The sequence below is a fragment of the Saccostrea cucullata genome, unplaced genomic scaffold (genome assembly GCF_032062105.1).
Source record: "Saccostrea cucullata isolate Sc308-1 unplaced genomic scaffold, CSIRO_AGI_Scuc_v1 ctg8255, whole genome shotgun sequence".
NCBI classification, from domain to species: Eukaryota; Metazoa; Mollusca; class Bivalvia; order Ostreida; family Ostreidae; genus Saccostrea; species Saccostrea cuccullata.
The window spans coordinates 1-22,330 of NW_026930596.1; the positions used below are offsets into that span (position 1 = coordinate 1).

General features: G+C 33.3%; 1 protein-coding gene across 1 annotated transcript; it reads right to left on the reverse strand.

Annotated features, from left to right (window-relative positions):
- Window positions 1-154: 154 nt before the first annotated feature.
- LOC134229221 (UNC5C-like protein) lies at window positions 155-21,596 on the reverse strand. Its single transcript, XM_062710928.1, has 5 exons — window positions 21,509-21,596; window positions 8,708-9,795; window positions 5,895-6,046; window positions 3,319-3,898; window positions 155-942 (listed from the first exon to the last, which is right to left on the reverse strand). The coding sequence occupies exons 2-5, from the start codon at window positions 9,782-9,784 to the stop codon at window positions 772-774; spliced, it is 1,980 nt and encodes a 659-aa protein (XP_062566912.1). The 5' UTR covers window positions 9,785-9,795; window positions 21,509-21,596; the 3' UTR covers window positions 155-771.
- Window positions 21,597-22,330: the final 734 nt, after the last annotated feature.

Below are 22,330 nucleotides of genomic sequence, written 5' to 3' on the forward strand. Positions count from 1 at the left end.
GTCACATCTCATGTGATACCTCAGTATATAGTTGATTTGGTAGAATTTTAATCAAACTTCATTTTCAAAGTAAAATTCGTTTAATTTTCCAATTCAATAGTATAATATTCTTATATAAATATAGAAGGATTAAGTCTCTAAAGGTGAACACGATTCATGAAATAAATAAATTATTATTAGGTCTCTCGCTATATCTGAGGGCCTCTATTTAAAGCCGCTCAGTCAATGTTCATTGTTATCAGTCGTCATCGGTGTAAACGGACGAATGCTTTACAGCACTTGGCTGCAACAAATATAATAATAACCTTGTACTTCTTCTAATGCAGTAGAATAAGATACTGAGGACACTAAACAACAGTTTCACAGGTCAGTACAGTATACAAACAAATACACATATAACTTACATTGAATGCAAACAAAGGTAATGCAGGATAACCAACAGGAACACATGTCGCCGTTTCACCCCCAAACCCGTGACAATAATTATAAAGCAGACGGGTGTAACGAATGCAAAGAGTATACCCCGGTGCTGATATCGTAAAAAGCATTATCGAAAATGGCGTATATATATTTACGAGTCGTGTTCAACTTTAACATTGTGTAGTTTCATAAATATAAGTAAAAACGATTGCATGCAATATGGGGATGAATGAAAACAGAGTCTGATTAGATTTTGCTAAATGTTGTGGACAAAATTGACTAAATTCTTGACTAGCTTGAATAAAACTACTTGATTTCAATTAAACATATTCTTTAGTTATATATTTGACATTACTTATACGAGAGATTAACATAACTAAATTCGTTCGTACGAGACACATTTCGTTCATCATGTTGATGTCCACCACTTGCAGTTTGATCTAAATCGAGCTGATTTTGATCAGATAGGAACTCCCGAATAATTCGCTCTGCATCGTATCTCTTCATTTTGTTCAACAAAGTCTACAAAAAAGTAACATACAAAAAATAGTAAAATGATTTTTTTTTCGAATGAATTGTTAGGTAATAATTTGATGACAGTGAGAATTCTAAAGTTCCAGACCCATAAAATCATTTTGATGGATGTAAAAAGAAAATACCATTCAATAATCCGTCTCAATTAATGCAAAGAATTTTAAAATTGGGGAGAGTTCCAAAGAATAGTTGTTTTTTTTTTTTACATGCAACTTATTTGGATTATTCACAAACAATCACACTCTTACCTAATAAATACACTGTACATGTAGTTCTTTTACATCAACGCAATGACGTTCAAAATTTTTATTTTAATCCACAAAGTTTGCCTACTTTAATATAAGTCGAAAGTAACAACGTTGCAAATCTCCTCATTTTTACTGTTTTCATGTATAACAGAAATATACCTATCATCAAATCCATCCATATTTTAATACAAGTCTGTCATACAACAAACGAAAGACAACTCACATATTTTGTTTAAACTGGACCCGTCGTACTTAAAGGATTAATGTTTTTGACACTAAAAATTTAATGTATAATTTGCAAAAAAACTTGTTTTGTCAATATTGGTTAAATTGTCCTATGGGTTTTTTAAAAGTAGTCAAAATGTAAACAGTTAACAGATGGTCGAAAAACCGAATTTAACCAGAAAAGCTCAGCGTATAAAATTATGTTAGAAACAAAAAACTACATGTTAATATAAACAAGCATTCTGAGAGTATTGCATAAGCAATACATGTCCCCTACCGGGTTCCCCTTTTCTCTTTCGGGTGTCATTTTATTAGAGCCTGTGTATGAAAAATTGTTATTTAAATATGGACATTTCAGTTATCACTTGAATATGAATGAAATATATTGGATCTGCCTTACAAAGGAAGACTCGTGACGTCTTTGAATGCCACTTGACACACACACACAATTGCTTTGATCAGAACAGCTTATTTTACATGGTTGAACAACATTTTTATACCAGAAAAAATCAAACTTGATCTATAATTGTCACTATAAAGGTATCCAGCAAGTTTCAAATCATGATACATTAATCCAGTAGCACTCGGATGACTCGTACCTCGCACATAATGAATTGAATGGAGCGTAGCAGAGTCGGCCGAGGATTGCCGATTGATCCAGTAGTGCATCACGACATTAATTTAGTGCATCACGATCCCTATTGTGAACCCAATTATTAAAAAAAAAAAAATAAGAATACCACAATTCCTTTAGAAATCAATGATGTAGAACGAAATGCAAACTTGATCTATAATTAATCAATTTATAAAAGCTATCGAGCAAGTTTCAATTCATGACAATCTTGTTTAGAACATAAATTAAGTGCATCACGACATAAATGGAGTGCATCACGAACCCTATATTTAACCCAATTATAAAATTAAAAAGATAAAAGAAAATACCGTAATTCTTTCAAAATTCAATTAAGCAGTATGAAATGCAAACTTTATCTATAACTAATTAAGATAAAGTCTTATACTTAAAACCAGCTCAATATCTGCAAGAGTTTAGGAGAAAAGTGCGGAAAACCCTGAAAAATTGAAAAGGCTATAATTCTGTAAAAAAACATTGAATCGAGACGATATTCAAACTTGATCTGTAACTCGCCAAGATACACCCATGTACCAAAAATCAGCTCAATATCTGCCAGCGTTTAGAAAAAAAGTGTGGAAAACCAAGTGGGACAGACTGACACAGACGGGGACAGACAGACAGACAGACAGACGGACAGACGCAGAGGAAACCTATAGTCCCCTCCGGTTTCACCGGTAGGGGACTAATAAAATACAATGCTTTATCATTTTTCAATTATTGGAAGGTATTGAAGCTATTTTTAAATGAAGACAGAATATATTGCTAAATAATGAACTGCTTTTTTCGAAGCAAGATCATTATACATCGGTCCGATTGAAACCATCTGTAAAATTATAATAATTATCATTCAATAAAAGATATTATAAAACAATAGTTTTTAATTTAAATAATAAAATGTATTCTTTGGTTTTTGGTACGGGAATTAATGTCGCACCTTTTGCGGGTTATGTTATTTTTTTCTGTGCAATAGCTGTGACGTTAATTTCAATACTAAGAAACAAAGAAAAACATATAATTATGCTAAGTTTATATTTACGTCTGTATAAAAAACATACAAAGAAATATTTAATTTGTTATAAACTCTATTATAGATGAATGTGGTATTGTATGCGTAACTAATGGGACAGTCATTGTTTAAGAAATCTATGTAGGTGACATGCTTAGTGTCGTTAATGCACTGATTATTGGCAATGGTCTTCATATGAAATAAAGGAGAAAATATTCAGTGGATGTAAATATATATATTTATTGACTTACCGCTAGTTCTGCAAGGGGGATATTGCTATGCTCAGCTACACATAGGAGGACCTCGGTGGGACTGGATTTAATACTGCTTAAGTACTCAATATACTGGGTCATTTCTAGGAGTTCTGCGAGTCGGCGCCAATCATTTCCAAGAGGGGTCAGGGGGTCAAGTTTGATCTTGAGTTGATTTCTGACGTCATATGAAATGTAATGTCTAGAATTGTTGCTCTTACACATTTCCTCTAGAAATGCCACTGAATAACACTGGTTTGAATTTACAGACACATTTACCCTGTCATTAGTTCTATTTACCTCCACGCTTTCATGTTTTTGACTAGCGTTAATATTGATTATACATGTATTATCGACTATTCTTTTTGATTCCTCCGTTGCATGCACCACAATTTTTTCACCCTCATTTTCAAGGGTTTCCTGATATATGTTCAAGTGAAAATTCAGCTCACGAACTGAATATTGAGCTTTCTTTTTGAAGCACATGCTTATATGTGGACACTGCCCGTGCCAGATATGTAAGTAGGGAACACGTTCGTATTCGTCATTTTCTATACTTTCCCATTCGGGAGACAGATATCTGGAAAAAAAAAACCCTCAGTGAACAGATGACTACAAAACATCACATAAATAAGTCAGTCAAAACTTGATTAAAGTGATATAAAAGAAATAAGCCGCGATTAATTATTAAAAAAAACAAAATGTGCAAATCCTTTCCGTTTATGTCCGATTTCACTCTTTATTTAAAGTTCTAGAACGTCAGACAATGGCGCAACTTCTCGGGCCTTTCCGGCTAGCAGAAAAACAACACTCGGAGCTTCTCGGATGGCTTGTACCTAGCACACTTACCTCGGACGTCAAAGGTGTTCTACCTTCTTGCTGAATCAGTCATGTGATTTTGTTTGAATTTTATTCAAATGTTATACTTTTGAAATCCGAGTTACTTTGTTGACGCTCAACACTGTGTTCTTGCTTTCAAAGACTGCTAACATATGATTGTAATTAACATAAGGATTTACACAAATAAAGAAACCTTTTCGAGGAACTTTAGGCAGAGCAAAATATGAAATGAAGGATTAGGCAGTTTCCGGCGGAGAAATGTATCGACTTGATGCCTCCACCTATCACAACCGAGGTTTGAATGGAGCGAAGCGGAGTCAGCCGAGGATTGCCGATTGGAAAAAAACAACTTTTTTTCCGAGATGATGGGATTGAAACGTCAGATAGTTTCGAACCAGATTTTAAAAGAAAATCATAGAGATCATTATGAATGGGCATGGAAATAAGTAACACAGTGAGTTTATCAATATATCTATATAATGAAAGTAAATGACAATAACATATACAAATTATTGTCGATTAGTGGCCATATGTTATTTGTTTTCTAAATAGATAAAGTAAGAGTGATGCAGTTAATTTTTTCATATTTTTATGCCTCCGTAAACGAAGTCTCGGGGGTATATAGTTTTGGTCGTGTCCGTCCGTCTGTCCGCAAAAACTTTAACCTTGCCCATTACTTTTGATTTAGTGGGGCTATGACTTTCATATTTTACATGTGTATTCCTTGTGACATGACCTTTAAATTTCTTAGGGTACCACCAAATTTGACCTTTTGCCACTGACCTTGGAGTTTGACCCACTTTTACACAAAAATTCCAAACTTTTACTTTGGCCAAATCTTTTGAAGAGTAGACACCAGGACATTTATACTCCAAATATGTATTCTTTGTTCAAAGACCTTTCAATTGGATACCAACAACCTTGACCTTTTGACCTTGGAGATTTCCGTATTTCTGTAAAAACTTTTACCTTGGCTATAACTTTTGAACGGTAAGGGATAGGACTTTCATACTGCACATAAGTAATATTTATGAAAAGATCCTTCCTTGGATATTAAGAACTTTGACCCTTTTACCTTGGAATTTGACCTACTTTTTTAAAACGCAAACTTTGACCATAACTTTTATTGGGTAAGGGCTAGTGCTTTCGTATTTAAAATATTTAATTCTTGTGACAAGATATTTCATTTCATAGCAAGACTTTTGACATTGACCTTCGAGTTTCACCTACTTTTAAAAATTTTTAACCTTGGCCATAACTTCTGAACGGTTAGGGCTAGGGCTTCCATACTTTACATATGTATTCTATGTGGCAAGACCTTGCATTGGATACTTTGATCTTAACGTTTGACCCACTTTTTGAAATTTTTAACCTTGGCTATAATTTTTAAACAGTTAGGGTTAGGACTTCCATACTTCACATATTTATTCTTTGTGGCAAGACCTTTCATTGGATACTAATGACTTTGACCTTGGAGATTTCCGTACTTATGAATAAACTCTAACCTTGACCATAACTTTTGAACGGTAAGGGTTAGGGCTTTCATACTTCACAAATGTAATCCTTGTGAGAGGACCCTTCATTGGATATTAAGAACTTAGACTTTGACGTTGGAGTTTGATCTTTCGAACAGGTGGTAATAGGGCTTTCGTATTTTACATTTGTATTTCCAGTGAGAAGACCCTACTTCGGGTACCAATATATTAAAATTGCAACTAGTAATTACTAATACTTACTTCAGTGTCACTCTTACGTCCAAGATGTCTTCTACCTGACCGTAGAATAGAAACGCCTTCTCTGGACACAATAGTTCGTGTTGAAACTGTGCTTCATTTTGAATCGCCCATTGTAGAGCACAAGGAGTTTTATTAAGAAAGTAAACCCTGACCTAAATAAAACAAAAGTTATTTCAAATTAATAAAAGCGAAAATAATTGAATTTTTTTTTAGGTCACCTGAGTAAACTCAGGTGACCTATTGCTATCCGTTTTCGTCGTGCGTCGTACGTCAACATTTGAACATTTTCAGCTTCTCTGAAAGAACTCAACCAATTTTTGCATCAAGCATCTATGGGTGAAGGGGAACAAAAATTATGAATTTCATGGTCCCTGCCCACCGGGGCCTGAGGGATTTCCAAAACCACTAAAATTAATGCAATTTTTAAAATCTTCTTTACTCCTGGACATCAAGCAGTCAAACTGTTTACATGAGTTAATCAGCATTGAGTTGTCTACCAAAATTTTGTAATTCATGGCCCCGGGGTCAGGGGTTCTAGTGCTAGGGCTAGGCTCAATCATTTTATAGTGAAAATGCTTTTTTTTTTCGAAAATCTTCCCTGCTCCAGGGTATTAAGTAAACTAACCAACTACATAGTTATGTTGAATAAAGCTGCCTCTTCTAAAATTGTGAATTTCATGGCCCCAGATTCAGAGGTTCTGAGGTGCTAAGTGGGGCTATATAGATTATGTAGTGAAAATGCATTATTTCTTTGAAAATCTTCTTCTCTGCTCCTGGGTTTTTAATAAACAAACCAAGTACATAGTTATGTTGAATAATACTACCCCTTCTAGAATTATGAATTTCATAGCCCCTGGGTCAGGGATTATGGTGTTAGGGCGGGCTTTATTAATTATATAGTGAAAATGCATAAATTCTTTGAAAATTTTCTTCTCTGCTAATGGGCATTAAACCAGTAAATTATGTACATAGTTATGATGAGGAAGGTTGCCTCTTCCAAAATTGTGAATTTCAGGGCCCCTGGATGGGGGTTCTGTGGTTAGGATGGGCCTCTATTGATTATGTAGTGAAAATACATCAAATCTTCTTCTCTGCTCCTAGATATTAAATAAACTAACGAAGTACATAGTTATGTTGAATAAGGCTGCTTCTTCCAAACTGCTAGGGATTCTCAGGTCTCAGAGCGGGGCTCAATTGATTATATAATGAAAGTACATTAATTCTTTCAAAATCGTCTCTGCTCCTAGGTATTTGACCAGTGAATTATGTTAATAATTATGTTGAGTAATGCTGCTCCTTCCAAAATTATGAATTTCATGTCCCCTCAGTCAGGGGTTCAGATGTTAGGGCGGGGCTCAATTAATTATATCGTTAAAATGCAGAAGTTCTTTGAAAATATTTTCCTTTGTTTCTGGGTAATATACAATTGCAAATGATCTACATATATCTGCTCTATGGTATTCATCAACCATTTATTATGAAATAAAATTTATGATTAAATTTTCAGAATTTTGAAATATGTGCCCCACGGTCAATGGTTCCTGTGGGTAGGAGTGCACAACTGATTATAAAGTGGAAATGCATTTTCTCTTTGTTACTCTGATCTATCTCAAGGTACTGAGTAACCAAAGTAAGCAAGCTAAGTGTATAGTTATGAGAAGCAATGCTGCCTCTTTAAAAATTGTAAATTTCATGACCTTTCGTTTAAAACATGAGGCGATTCAATTGTTGGAAAGTGATACTCGGGTGACCTAAAAGGCCCGTGGGCCTCTTGTTATATAAATATTTTTATAAAGGAGGACAACAAAGCACACAGAAAAAAAACGTTCTGATGATTTTCTTATATCCATGTATTGAACACAGTTCATTATTATAAATAAAGAAAAAAGATAACTCTATTTGAAAACAAAATTTTGTTTCAAACTAACGTTTTTTTTTGTTTTTCACACTGCAGAAATTGTTGCGAACAAAGCCTTAATTCTTTAGACGCGAAATAACTTCAGATACGATATAACATATTTTTTGGACGCAGTACCTGGTAAGAGAATCAAACTCGAGACATTCAGGTATCATGTGACTAATTCAAAGCATTTACTTGAGATAATCACTTGCATTGAGCAAGTAAACTTTAAAAAAAATGGATTTAACAGGATGTATTTGTGAAACTCGAATGCCCCGTTTGGCAAGTTATGGTGAGGGTTGAATTTCTCAAATACATGTCAAACTCAGACGATCATGGTCTTAAGGTCAAAGGTGTTGGTATCCAAAGGAAGTACAAGGAATACATCTGTGAAATATGAAAGCCCTGGTTCTAACTGTTCAATAGTTATGACTAAGGTTAAAATTTTGAAAAAGTGGGTCAAACTCTTAGGTCGAGTTCGAAAATATTTATACCAGATGAAAGGTCTTGTCACAGTAAATACATATGTGAAGTATGAATTAGTCCTACATGTAGCTCCAACTCTTCAAAAGTTGTGGCAAATGTTAAAAGTCGGTCAAACTTCAAGGTCGAGAGGTCAACTCTGGTTGTACCCAAAGAAAGATCTTGTCACAAGGAATACACCTTTTTGAAATTTGAATTTGAAAGCCATATCCCCGCCCACTCCATTGTTATGATCTTGGTAAATGTTGACAACAGACAACTAGACAGACAGGACAAAAACAATATACACACGCGGGACCTTTCGATCCAGGGGCTTAAAAAAGTTTGAAAGAATAGATGAACTGATCACATTTAGAAAAGATCAAAAGTTTCAGTACAGATAACTAAATAACAGGATATCAAAAATAAGCCTATCAAGAAAAAGTGGTACCTCATGATGGTCGATGCGTTTTTCCAGAGGGTTAGAAAAAGCTGCAATTTGTAGCCACTTTGCCATTTTTAAATTCCTCAGTGGCCTTTGAATGCACGTGTATAATGTAAAAGTATTGATTTTTAGTCTGCATTCATCTGAAGAAAGACTACACTTATCATCTTGATTTTCTTGACTGTACATTTCAATCCACGATTTGTCGTCATAAAGGTCAGTTTCACTACGCATGACAACGATATGACGTGGATCGTAAGCACAGTGACGAAAACGTAGTTCACAGGGTTTCCGCAGTTTAAGTCCATGTGGCCCTACAAATACCACCGGGCTGACAAGAGACTCCGTTTCTGTCATATAAGGATTATCACCTAGATCCCAGTTCAGAACAAGACACACGAGTGTTTCTTCTCCGATTGGAATCGCATTTGGGGGTATATAAAGGGATATACCCATATCATCGAGCATCAAGCAATCTCCACTCGACGTAACATTATGGGCCACTGATACAATAAGTTTTCCTCCTACAGTTTTCATTTTGCTTCGTTCTGAAACGGTATACATGTCATTGCTGTAATAGAAAGGCTTGGTGAAGCGGTTCGATGTTTCACCACTTTCCGCACAAGAAGAAGACGACGTACCTAAATCGTTCAAAGTTTGACTTCGAATGTCATGGTTTAAATGTTCTTCTGGTTCTGCAAAGGAATTGATAAACATTGGTGAGACATTCTCGTTTACTGTTGGTAAAACGTCTGCTGGTACCGGACTAGGATGGAGTACAGGAGACTGGTATGTCCGAAGTGAAGGAAGGACCCCATTTTCAGCAGTACTTCGGCAGTGAACACTCTGTTCTACATGATTATCCCTTCTCCTGTGCGATATTGGAAATTCACCGCGGTAAGAACTTTCATACTGCATACAGTCATGGCAGTGGTGTCGATGAGAGACGCATGGTCCATTTTCCCGCCTACTACGCTGACGGCGGGAGACATATCGCCACATAAGAAAGAAAATACAACAGGCTACTATAGAGGTTGTGACACTTGCCCAAATGATGTATTTTGAGCATTCTTCGTCCTTCATTTCTCATATTCCTGTAAGAAAAAAAACTTTTTGAATTAAGGGATAATGGATATATAATTTATATATATTCTCAAAATATCTTTCAAATTTATAATGATTGCATAAGTTACATGCATCATATAATGTCATACTAGATTGAATACCCCGGGCCGATAGAATAAATCGTACCTCACCTTACGTTTTATTCTAGTATTCCTTATACAAACGTATTACATGTAATATATATGTGCATGTATCTGATTCGCACGCATCATACATGTTTTTGATTGATGTAACGAATGAAATGTATGGAGATAATGATTATTTTATTCGTTCACGATCATGACAAGGAGCAATCAGCGAGTTTGACTGGTCGACAGGGAATGCTCCCCCCCCCCCGGCACCTGATCCCACCTTTGATATTTTGGGGACCCGCGTTTGCTGCGCTCCAAAATTTGTATTGTTTAATGGACTTTTGAGCTTGAATACTGTTCGTTATCTCCATATATTTCTTCATTGCGTCTTAATAAGAGTCAAAAATTACCGATAGAGACGTTAAACAACATACGATCAATCAATATGTTTCATTATATTCCATATTTTTAAAATTATAAAATGATTTTAAAATAACTTTTTATGTTTATTTCAAATTATATTTATTATAAATTACCATTTACATATTTCATACCTACAAAAAACACATACATAAACATAATATTATACACATTCAAACATACGTAATAATGTTTTAACAGAGAGGAAAAGAGAAAGAAAAGAACGGCGAAAAGAGAGGAACAGAAAAGGAGAAGAAAAAAAATTAAGAGTACACTAGTACTACTTTTTTTTTAACTTTAGGGTAAGAAAGGTGGGGGGGGGGGGTAATGGGCAACATTTATCTCCACAATATTGTTTTCAGGGTCAGTGCGCTCAAAACAGAGGGGTTTTTATACATTGTATTTAGTCAAAAATATAAATTTTATTGATTGTAACTGTAATCAAGTTTTGCACTGTATGAACAATCTTATTCTTATGTTTGCCAAATAATAATATTGTTCTGTCAAAAACTACAAATATATTAAACTTTGGGGAAAAAAAACTTTTCAAAACTTTCCAACGCTCTTTTACTAAATGACATTCAACAAAAAAATTTTGAATTGACTCAATGTCAGTCTTGCAGAAAGTGCAAGCTGGAGAATCCGTTCTCTTAAAATTAAAAAGATATGAGTTTGAAATGACATGGTTTTTATTTAAATAAAATTTAATACATTTTTTAAATTATAAAGTGTCTTTTATATTTGACTGTTCCATTTGTTTTAAAAACTCGCCGAAATATGGCTGAAATATTGCCGACTCGGCGTTAACCAATAATCAATCAATCGTATACATAGAATTGTTTCATAAAACTTTATTTAATAGTTTGATGTTAAATTTCGTCGTTTTTGTCTTTTATTAATTTATTTTGTATATAATAGGTTAACTTTATTGTCATTTCAACCCCAGCAACATGCGTCCCCATGCATTCATCTTAAGTAGACTTATACTTCTGTACTTCTTTGCTGTATGGGAAAAATAGAATTATTAGGGGACATATATTGCTAGGAAAATACCGGAGTTTAAAGGTACTTGGACACAGATTTGAAGTTCATTTTTTCTCTATAATATTACGACTTATATATTTTAATAGCATTTTATACAAAAATTAATTAAAAATCTTATTTCATTTAAAAGTTATTAAAAGTTTTAATTTTTTGGCGGGTTTGATTGACACATCCTTGCACATTCACAAATTTTAACTTTATTCTTAATCCTTAGGAAAAGTGGCAATCTTGTCGTGTATTAATGAAAAATATTAATACTATAATCCAGAAAAGTCAGAGTGGACACGTTCGAAAGCAAAACAAACACACAATATATTGTCAGTCCGTGCAGTTGTGGCAAGCAGACTGTGACGATTGAACGCACCCGGTGAATCGTAAACACCAAACAATAACAGGCTCTTGCCTTGTTTACAAAAACTGTGTACATAACACGAGTGTGCTTGATTTGCAAAACTCTGTACACAACGGGATGGCGATACTTGTGGAGTTTTGCTTTCTAACATTTGTACTCTGAATAAAATTATTTTTCTGGATTTCAGTTTAAATATTTATCATTAATACACAACAAGATTGCCACTTTTCCTAAGGATTAAGAGTAAAGTTGAAATTTGTGAAAGTGCAAGGATGTGTCAATCAAACCCACCAAAAAATTTAAAGTTTTAACTTTTAAATGAAATAAGATTTTTAATTAATTTGTGTTTGAAATGCTATTAAAATATACTCGTAATTCGTGATATTATACAGAAAATATGAACTTCAAATCTGTGTCCAAGTACCTTTAAAGACATTGACTCATATAAAGATTTTTTTAAAAAAAAAAGTCTCCGTTCCTTGTCCAACAGAAAATGTGTTATAGTTAAATTCGTTTATACCATCGTCTTCCACCTTCCTCAAATAATTTATTTTCTCCACGAATGAGTCTACTCTGCTCTGTTTTTTGCAAATATTAAAACAAAATGTTTGTTGTAAATGAGCATTTATTGTAATGCCAAACAAGCTAATTCAGAGAATTTGTGTCCCCCGCTTAGGGAAAAAGTCGGCTCCCCCTGACTGAATTTGTACAATTATTAAATGTATACATGTATACTGAAGGAAATAAAATACATGTATGTCAATATGCATATAAAGATTTGATTGCTTATTCTTTATTATGTGTATAGAAGATTTTTTTATATGGAATATTTATCACACTGTAATGATGATTTTATAACCTCATAAATTTTTCATTTCACATGCTGAATACTATCATTTAGTAAAAAAAAAAAGTATTTAAAAAAAAAAAAAAAAAGAAAGGCTCGGCCGAGATTCGATCCCGGGACCTCTCACATTAGAAGCGAGAGACATAACCACTTGACCACGGAGTCGCTTTTCTTAGAGTGAAGTATATGCAGAACTCAAGTCACATACATGTATATATTCATGTTTTCATGTTCGGTATTCTCAAAATTTTACACAATCCATGGTGTTTGATTTATTTAGCCTTTATTAAACAGTTATAATAGATGTAATAAGAACATAAAGTCCGCCGAGAACCTGTTTTATACGCAATAACTCTCCTCATGCCCCTGCGCTAAAAATAGCGACATGTAATACTATAAATACTAATAAAACAAACGGGGCGGGGCACTTTGAGAGGGGCGAGAGACGTCCTAGGGAGTTTTGGTATAAAATTACATTGCATAAGCTCAAAATCTTCTTGAAATATCGCCCGGAAATGATAGTGTTACACACAGACAGAATGTATAAATTTACGACCTTGAACTTTGACCTTTTGACCTCAAAATCAATAGGGGTCTTCTTTAGGCCACAGGGAGTTGTTATGTAAAATTTCATTGCGATAGCTCAAATGGTTCTAGAGATATCGTGTGGAAACGAAAGTGTTTTAACAGACAGAATTTGCTTATTTATGACCTTGACCTTTGACCTTTTGACCTCAAAATCAATAGGGGTCTTCTTTAGTCCATAGGGAGTTGCTATGCTAAATTTCATTGCAAAAGCTCAAAGGGTTCTCGAGATATCGTGTGGAAACGAAAGCGTTACAGACAGACAGAAAGACGGACGGACGGACGGACGGACGGACAGACGGACGGACGGACGGACGGACGGACAAACCCAAATTAATATCCCCCACTTTTCAAGCGGGGGACAACAAATTAACCAAATATGTACAAAAGTTACATATGACCATATTTGAATATATCCTTTATAAGGATATTAATATACATAAGGAAAAAATACAAATATGACTAGAAGAATTTGCAAAAAAGAAGTTTATTCCTTGTGATTTATTTTTATCTATAAGAAGAACGTTTTATTATTATTAAGCAACACATAAACTTACTATTCGATTTCTCTCTCACTGGTCTGTTGGCGAAGAAAGTTAACCTGTATGCCGAAATACCTGTTATAAGGGCATGGCTTTGTTTACAGTCTGGGTTTAATTCATGGGGTTTACTCAGGGTCAAAAATGATGTCTTTTATCAAGCAAAGCACTGATGACCTATATGTTGATTGCAGTTCGATTGCGTCGGTTATCAAGTGCTCCGGTTTTGTTTGAGTGTAAGCTGTTTTGAGGGTATATATATTTTTTCCAACTTTTGATAACAATCAATGAGAAATTAAACCACTATGAAAATGATTGCAATTTTAGCTGCTAGAAAAAAGGTCTAAGCTTTACAGAATATTCGTTACAATTTTAATAATTGGGAGATACATGTACTACAAGATGTGTAAAACCACAGTTGTTTGATAAAAATAAATAGTTTCTATTCATGATTTTGTTATTTGAAATCGGACTTTGCTTAGTCTTAATACCTGGAAAACGCTAAATAAGAATGAATGAGAGAATATTTGGTCTCATAATTGATTGGATAAAAAAATTTGCAGGAAAAACTTCGAAGGCTTGATTTATGTTTTAGATATTTCAATGCAAAAAAAAGACATATTAAACAATCGTAGCGCCAAAAGATCCCCATTTTTCCTCATTCTTTTTAAATTGAGCGATTCGAGTAGACACTCACAAATATGCTTGACAAAAATTCTTAAAACTTTTGACACCAGGATCAAACTTCCTTCGGGAATTTTCAAAACACAGACTGCAATTGTGTCCTTGGAATTTGAGATTTTTCTTCTGCATTTGCTTATAATGGACCTTAAAAGAAGATATTTTGAGTTTTATTATGTTTGCATAATCTATATTTCATTAAGAATTGTTTGTATTTTGAAGTTTTAACTTGATAATAGACAACGGAGGGTACGTATGAATTTTATATTAACAAGTCTAATGTATAAACAAACTGCATAATTTACCAATGAATTGGTAGCAGTTAAATTCAAATTTGTCATTTCCTTTTAAACAGAAAAGATTGTGTTTGCCAGCCTTAGTTTAACAATAACCATGCATTTTCTGATAAGAGACTCATGACTTTCTTTATTTATTTGGCCAGTAGTAACAGAGAATTCTTGTTTTAAAATTATTACAGTACCCCTCCACAACACATTTTATGTGTTAATATCAGTCCTAATCTAGTTCATAGCCTCCATGGAGAACAGGTCTCCAAAAGAAATTCAAGAGTTATGCTATTCATACAAAAACCACTTACCAGTTTATCACTGAGAACATTGTTGAAGCTTAAGGATATCCGATCCTCAGTTAGGAAGGATAACTCCAAAAATTAATATTTAATTTGAAATGCATCAGAATGAAGCTTGAAAATGAAATTTTTTCATGCAACAATTTTCATTTTATTCATCTTTATAAGATCCAAGGTTTTTTAAAGTCCTAGAAAAGGTCTTATAAAAGTGCATATTTGTACCCTATAAAAGAAAGAAAAATCAATACAGTTTTAGAGAAATAAGATTTTTTTAATCCAACCTGAGATACCAATGTTTATTGGCATGATATGAAATATGAAGTGATTTGTGGTGTCTTGCAATGATAGCAAAAGCCTCTTACACTACTGTATGTGTTATAGAATACATGATGGAAATAGAAGACAAAAAGTACAAAATAAGTATAAAAATCATGACAATTTCTCTGAATGCATGGATACCTATCGTTTTTTAACTTAAAATATATTTGTTGATCAATTTCCAGTTAGAAAATGCATTGCTGATATTCCAATTCGCTTTTTCTGCAAAAATATTGGAGATTTGATATTTTCCCCTATATAATATGATTAACTTTAATCTTTAACTTGAAAGAAATACTGTGGATAAATTTACATAAATTTATGGATTCAGAGATACATATACTTTTATGAGTAATTTTGATTTCTTAACTGCTAATTTTATAAACCTGAGGAACGGACTACCTTAAGAGCGTTACATGCATTTTACTTTTTCTGCAATATGTACTCTATGTCGTAAAATAAATTAATTATTAAGGACATACGCAACTTAGTTTGAACTTTTTTGTCTTTTTTCATGGAATTGGAGAGTTCCAATTTTTGAAGGAACTGTGTTCTATATTTTTTATTTTCTTTGTATATGGTGTTGACATTTCTTCTAAAGCAATTTTTGATCAAACAAACATCTATAATATATGTTTAGTATTTTTTATGTATTTTTCTTGAATTATCAAAGAATTTTATTCAATTAATATTTTTAAAAAACTGGTAATCCATGTCGATTTTTTTTGTCTATGTACATCTGATGACACTATATATATTAATGTTATAATTTAGGTATATTTTGAAAAACGATCAGTAGGTAAGGTACGTTGCGTATATAAGTTCTTAAGTATATCTTGGGCATTTTGTAAAGGAAGGCTGGGTCCAATTTTGGAAGTTGTTAAACAGTGAAATGTACACGTACATATGTGTTCAAAGCATGATGCCTAAAGAGCCATTCTGCGTGTTTTTTTTAACGTTTTACAAGGGTTGGATCCCGCATGTTCTCCTCTAAAGAAATTGTTACTAAGGCAATTGATCTCAAATTAGGAGAATTAACTCATCACAATAAAAAGCTAACCAACATTTTATTGCATCAAATAGGAGATATGGTCAAATTTCTGTTGGGAATTAAGCTAGTCTGCGCTGTTGCTAATTTGAAATAAAAGATGTGTTTGTGAAACGCTGATGCCTCCGTATGGCAGCTTATGGCGAGGGTTGAATTCTCTCAAATGCAGGTCAAAATCTAACGGTCAAGCTCAAGAATATTTATAACAGCTGAAAGGTCTTGTCACAATTAATACACATGTGATGTATGAAAGCAGTAGCTACTATTGTTCAAAAATAATGGCCCAGATTAAAATGTGGCATTTTTTGAAAAAGTAGGTCAAACTCTAGTCAAGGTCAAGAGGTCAAATTTGGTGATACCCAAAGAAAGGTTTTGTCACAAGAAATACACCTGTTAAATATGAAACCATAGCCACACCCACTCGATAGTTATGGGCTAGGTTAAAGTTTGACAATAGACAGACAGAAAAAGATAGACAGAAAGACAGTAAAAACAATATACCCCCGGGATCTTTCGATTCGGGGGCATAAAAAACATGCTGTTTATAGGTTTAGTCGTTTTCTATTAAAATTTCTTTCAAATTAAACATTAACAGAGTGTAAATTCAATTAAAAATAAACGTATTTTTATGCGCCTGGATCGATAGATCGGGGGTGCACATTGTTTTTGTCCTATTTGTTTGTTTTTCTATCTGTTGTCAACTTTGACCTTCTCATAACTTTTGAACAGTGATAGACTTCATATTTGATATGCTTACTCCATTAAGTCCTCTCAGATGACACCAAGGTCAATGACCTTGTGACCCTGATCTACATGTATATGCTAGAATATCTTTTTTGAACTCTGTTGCCACCCGGCGCATTGTGATTCACAACCACATCTAGATCTTGTTTAAGGACAGATGATACAAACAAAACATGGATGCCTGGATCGGTATATATTTTTTTGGCTTAATTTCATTGCAAATGAGGCAAATAACAATTGTCTAGAATATAAACAAATTGTAAACCTTCTGTGATGCTCAAAAGTATGTCCCTCTGAAAAAATCCTTATTCATTTTACTTATTTAAACATGACCCAAGTTGCTATTATCATGTTTTAAATATCTTTTCTCTTTAAGCTTTTGTAAATCTTACAAATAGACTGAGGATAATCTGAAAGTTTAAGATGATCCTTAAGATTGAAATATACATTTGCTGTCAAGGTAGACGAAGAATGTGCCAGTTTATATCGTTCAGGGAGTGTCAGCGATGTTGATTATATATTTACCGCTCTTATTCCATATCGGAGAATGTTCTTAATCAAATATAAGATTGTCGTATTACATTGTCTCCTGTTTTAAGTTTTGATTTTTAGTAAGAGTTTTAACGAAACTGAAAAAAAGAGTCTACAGATTCGAATTCAAGATAAGCAGTCGAGGAACGTGTTACATGTATTTCAATATTTTGGGTAACTGTTTCGTGTTAATCAGAGACATTTGTTTCAAGCGACACTTAAATTCAACTATTACGTAAAATTCCAATGATAATCTGTATTTAGTAATCAAGACATTATAAAGTTTTTTTTTCTACAAAAATGGATTTAAATCTGATTTGGGTTTTTCCCACTAAGAAAAAGACATAGAATTATTTAAAGCATGTAAGCGTTTATTATTGTCATCTCCCTCGGGAGATGACACATTAAGATTGTATGCCGGAAGTGAAGTCCTAGTGTAAGCCTCCATTAATTCTTCGGGAATCCTCGATGTTTTACAATATCTCAAGTGAGAATCTACACAAGGAGTTCCAAGTAGCCTGTAAACTGGTTTTCTTTTAGAAGAACTAGCTTAGAAGTGTGATATCTACTTTCGGTTTAGGCCTATTTGAAAGCCAAGGAAAATTTAGAAAAGCAGTACGATGCTTATTGTCATCTCTCACGATGATGACATTAAGTTTGATTTCCTGATGTGATTTCCTGATGTGAAGTCCCAGTGTAAGCAGCTATTTTTCAGTCTGCAATCCTCGGCTGACTCCACTACGCTACATTCCAAAAGTTCGAGGCCACCCGAAAATCACCGACTGCTCAGTTTGACGCGATGATGCGATTTTCTAAATATAGAGATGTAAACAACGAGCGATCTGCCTTATTATTGATAAAGAAAACAAGCTGCAAAGAAATCATACAGAGACCAACACACACAATCGCCTGAATAATGGGGTTTTTCAAAATATACACTGTATGTTCTTATATGTAAAGTCTTCTTGGCTATTACCTAAATGATGACCAGAACTCGATAGAATCTTCTAACTTGGTCAGCGCGTGTGTAAAGATCCTCTGCAGCCGAGGCGTGGATCCAAGAATTCACAGAAAAACAACATCAAATAAAAACATTCACATAAGTAATCGCATTACTGACTAATAGGAATTGATGGTGAAAACTTCACTATTTTGGTACATTAGTCATTATATAACGCGGCACCGTCATTTTTTTAAAAAAAGGTAATACAAGTCTGATTATAGAATCAAATGCATTGAGAAATTAAAAGCACAACTTATACATGTTATAAGCGGATACATTAATGTCTATTAAAAAAAACTACAGACATTGAATGAAAGATCACAAAGAATTATTATGAGTATTTTCTTGCATGTATTATCTATTCTTTTTAAGGATTTATCATGATTAAAGAACTTGCAATCATTTTCTTTATGCAGTTTTAATTGCATAAATGTCAAAAACATCTTTAATTCACTCCTCCAATATTACTGAAATGAAGACCAAATTATAATACACAATAGGTTTTATGTTTAGTATGCAGATAAAGTTTACTAAAACACAAAAAAATATACGCACTGCACGGCCACTAATGGCACAATACTGTATATTCCGAAGACAGCCGTAAGTTCAGGGTTGGCAAATGAGAACTTTTCTCTGATAATTTGTAAATGCTTGATTTTAGCTGATAGCATTTAAATGTTATTACTTACTTATGCTTAAAAGCATGTGAACGTTGGGTAGGGGCCCAAAGCCACACAAAAAATGATTTAATTAAATATTATGTATATTTTGGACAAAAAAACTGTGAGTCTGGGCACCCTCTAAATCCACCAGTGCTGTTAAAAGTCGATTTTGAATAGTTAACTTTTTGATGTAAGTTTAGTTCATCTCCCCCTTTAAAACCAAAGGGGTTTGACGACCATATCACTTTAAGGAATGGGAATTTAGTTAACATGAAATCTTTGGGAAGGTTTGGAGTTGATTAAGTTAGCGCTTCTGTCCACTGTCAGAGTACATAGAGTAAGGAGCTGCGAAATACATGCAATATGTAACGTTAAAAGGAAGGCTAAGATTTTACCCGAGTAATTCTTGTGATTTTTTTTATACAAATTTTACAAATACTGCGTTACTGGGCAAAACTGCACAAAAAATCTTCCATTTGACAAATTTATAAAGGGATAATGGGCACTTTTGTCATAAAGAGTTATCTCTATCATGGATTTAGCTTACTTTGTGAAAGTGCTAGGATATATGTCAATGAAACTTGTCTCAAAGTTTGTAGTTTTGATAATTTACAGATAAAAGAGACTTTGAAACATTATTTTAGTATATTTCATGCAGTGTAAAATGCTATAGCAACATATAAATCGTGATATTATTTAAACAATTTTAGAAAATCAGATCTACAAATCTGTGTACCAGCTCTTTTAACTTTTTATTGCTGTAATTGTTCAATGCCAGCCCCTCCCTTATCCACACTTTTTGTTCGAGTATAGTCATGTACTAAACAAAATGAATTTGTTTTTCGAAAAAAAAGAATCAAAATATTCCCTTCTCATCCACAGCATAAGATTTTGATCACTGTCCTTTGTCCTAATCTAAAATTGTTCAGGTAAGCTGCCACCCCCCTTCCCCAGAAGAATAGAAAAATCTGTAATAGTTGAGAAAATATTACACTTTACTGTTTATTCTGTGACATTAATGAAGCCAAAGAGATGACATTTCAGGCTTTCTGGAAAGCCAAACTTGTCCATATAGATATTGCACGTAAAGTAACACCATTCTTCATTGCAAACAAACTTGAGACATCATTTAAAATAACCCCAGTCGCCTGTTGAGATTAAAGAATAATCAATTTCAAAATAGAGAAAAACGGCAACATGTTTAAAGATAAAGAAAACATTGATCAAAGTCATGTATATTCAAAGTTCTTTATGTAGTTTTTATTGAAAGCAGTCATATATATTCGTCCATATAAAAATTGTCAATATATATAATCATAATTTCATGAAACTTAAACGAGATTGTTTTGAACTAACAAAATTTAAAGTAACAGACAGACAGGTGTTTAGACATACTTATTCTAACGGAATGTATTTCGGCCTCGGAAACATCAAGCTAAGCAAAAAAGATTTTTTTTAATTTACATGTAATTTGCGATCAAATCCTGGTGACACAAACTTAGACACATTTATATGACTTTCACATATATATATTTTTTATATTTTATATGACAACATTCTCTTTTTTTTTTTAACCTGAGACAACAACATGTATGTGTTTTGATCCCATGCCCATATTAGAGAAGAAACGTAGGTCAAAAATATAGTTTTGCACGTGATTGAATTGTGGAAATATTGTACAAGCATAATTTGTTGAAATTTTAATCTTACATTTGAAGTGTCTATGATATTCTGTTTTCTGTCAATTAATTTTTTATTGATTAGATTTTAATTTTGACTAAAGTCAAGCCTAAGTTGATGAACAAAGAAGTGTCGGGTCTCGCGAAAACAGAACAAATAAAAAAAAAAAAAACAAACAAACAATTATTTACATTAAAGAAAATGACCCGAACGTTTATTATTTACCTTCCTGTTTTCTCTTAATAAACAGTGACGGATCCGAAATTTTGAAAAGGGGGAGCCAGACCAGTTTGAGGTCAGGGTTGGGATCCACAGCCACACCAAAAAAACCCATTGATTTATTAAATGTTGTGTATTTTTTTGGTCACAAAAGGGGGGCGGGCCCCCTGCCCCCCCCCCCTTAATCCGCCAGTGATAAAAGGACCAAAAGAAAATGAAACTCTCTCTTAATAAAAAGTAATATCGATTTTTATAAACAAGCATGAACCGTAAGGTGATATTACGTGTACAAATCTTTTTTTTTAAATAATGTAACAATCAAATTATGTAAACATAAATCAATTCCTACCTTAGAGTTTCTATCCGTTTGCACCTAAACATTTCATTTTTGAACATGAATGAACAACTACCTCAGATATTGTCCAATAGTAATTTTACTTCCGGGCTTTTATCAAAAGTCTATTTTTAACCTTCTTACCTGGTACCGTCAAGTGATAAACCAGCCAAAGAAAGGCTGGAATTCCCCACTGTCGGTCTTGTATTACAAAAAAGTAACTCAGGGGATAAAAGAGATATCTTTAATAATATAAATTGCAAAAATTTAATTTTTATATTAAAAAAAAAAATAACCACACACATATTGATAGCTATAATGTTAGGAACAACGACGCTCATCTACCGCGTACTTTTAAAATGTAAAAACAAAAGATACTCGATCTCCTTCCCTTATGTCAAGAATGAATATTTGAGTAGAATGTACTGATAAAATATGTTTCACACAAGCAGTTAACACAGTCCTTCCTGAAAACAAAAGAATACATTGATTCACGAAAAGTCGTATTTTTAGAACTAAAGTACATGTATACATTTTAATTATCGATTTTTTACAGATCGCTAAAAAAAGAACCGTAAGAAATAATGTTTACAATAAGTTTATCCAATGCATGTTTTGCTAGATATCTTAGATGCTAAATTACAAATATGTCACGCAATTAGTATTTTCATTGTGATGTATTGGAAAATGGCACCATATCTGTCAGAATTTTATAATTAGATACAGATAATGATAAAATATTCCCAAAATAATTTCATGCATATTAATATTTTTATTATGATCGAGGGAATGCAAAATGTAATCCTAAAAAAGAAAAGCGCAAGAAGCAGTCATTTA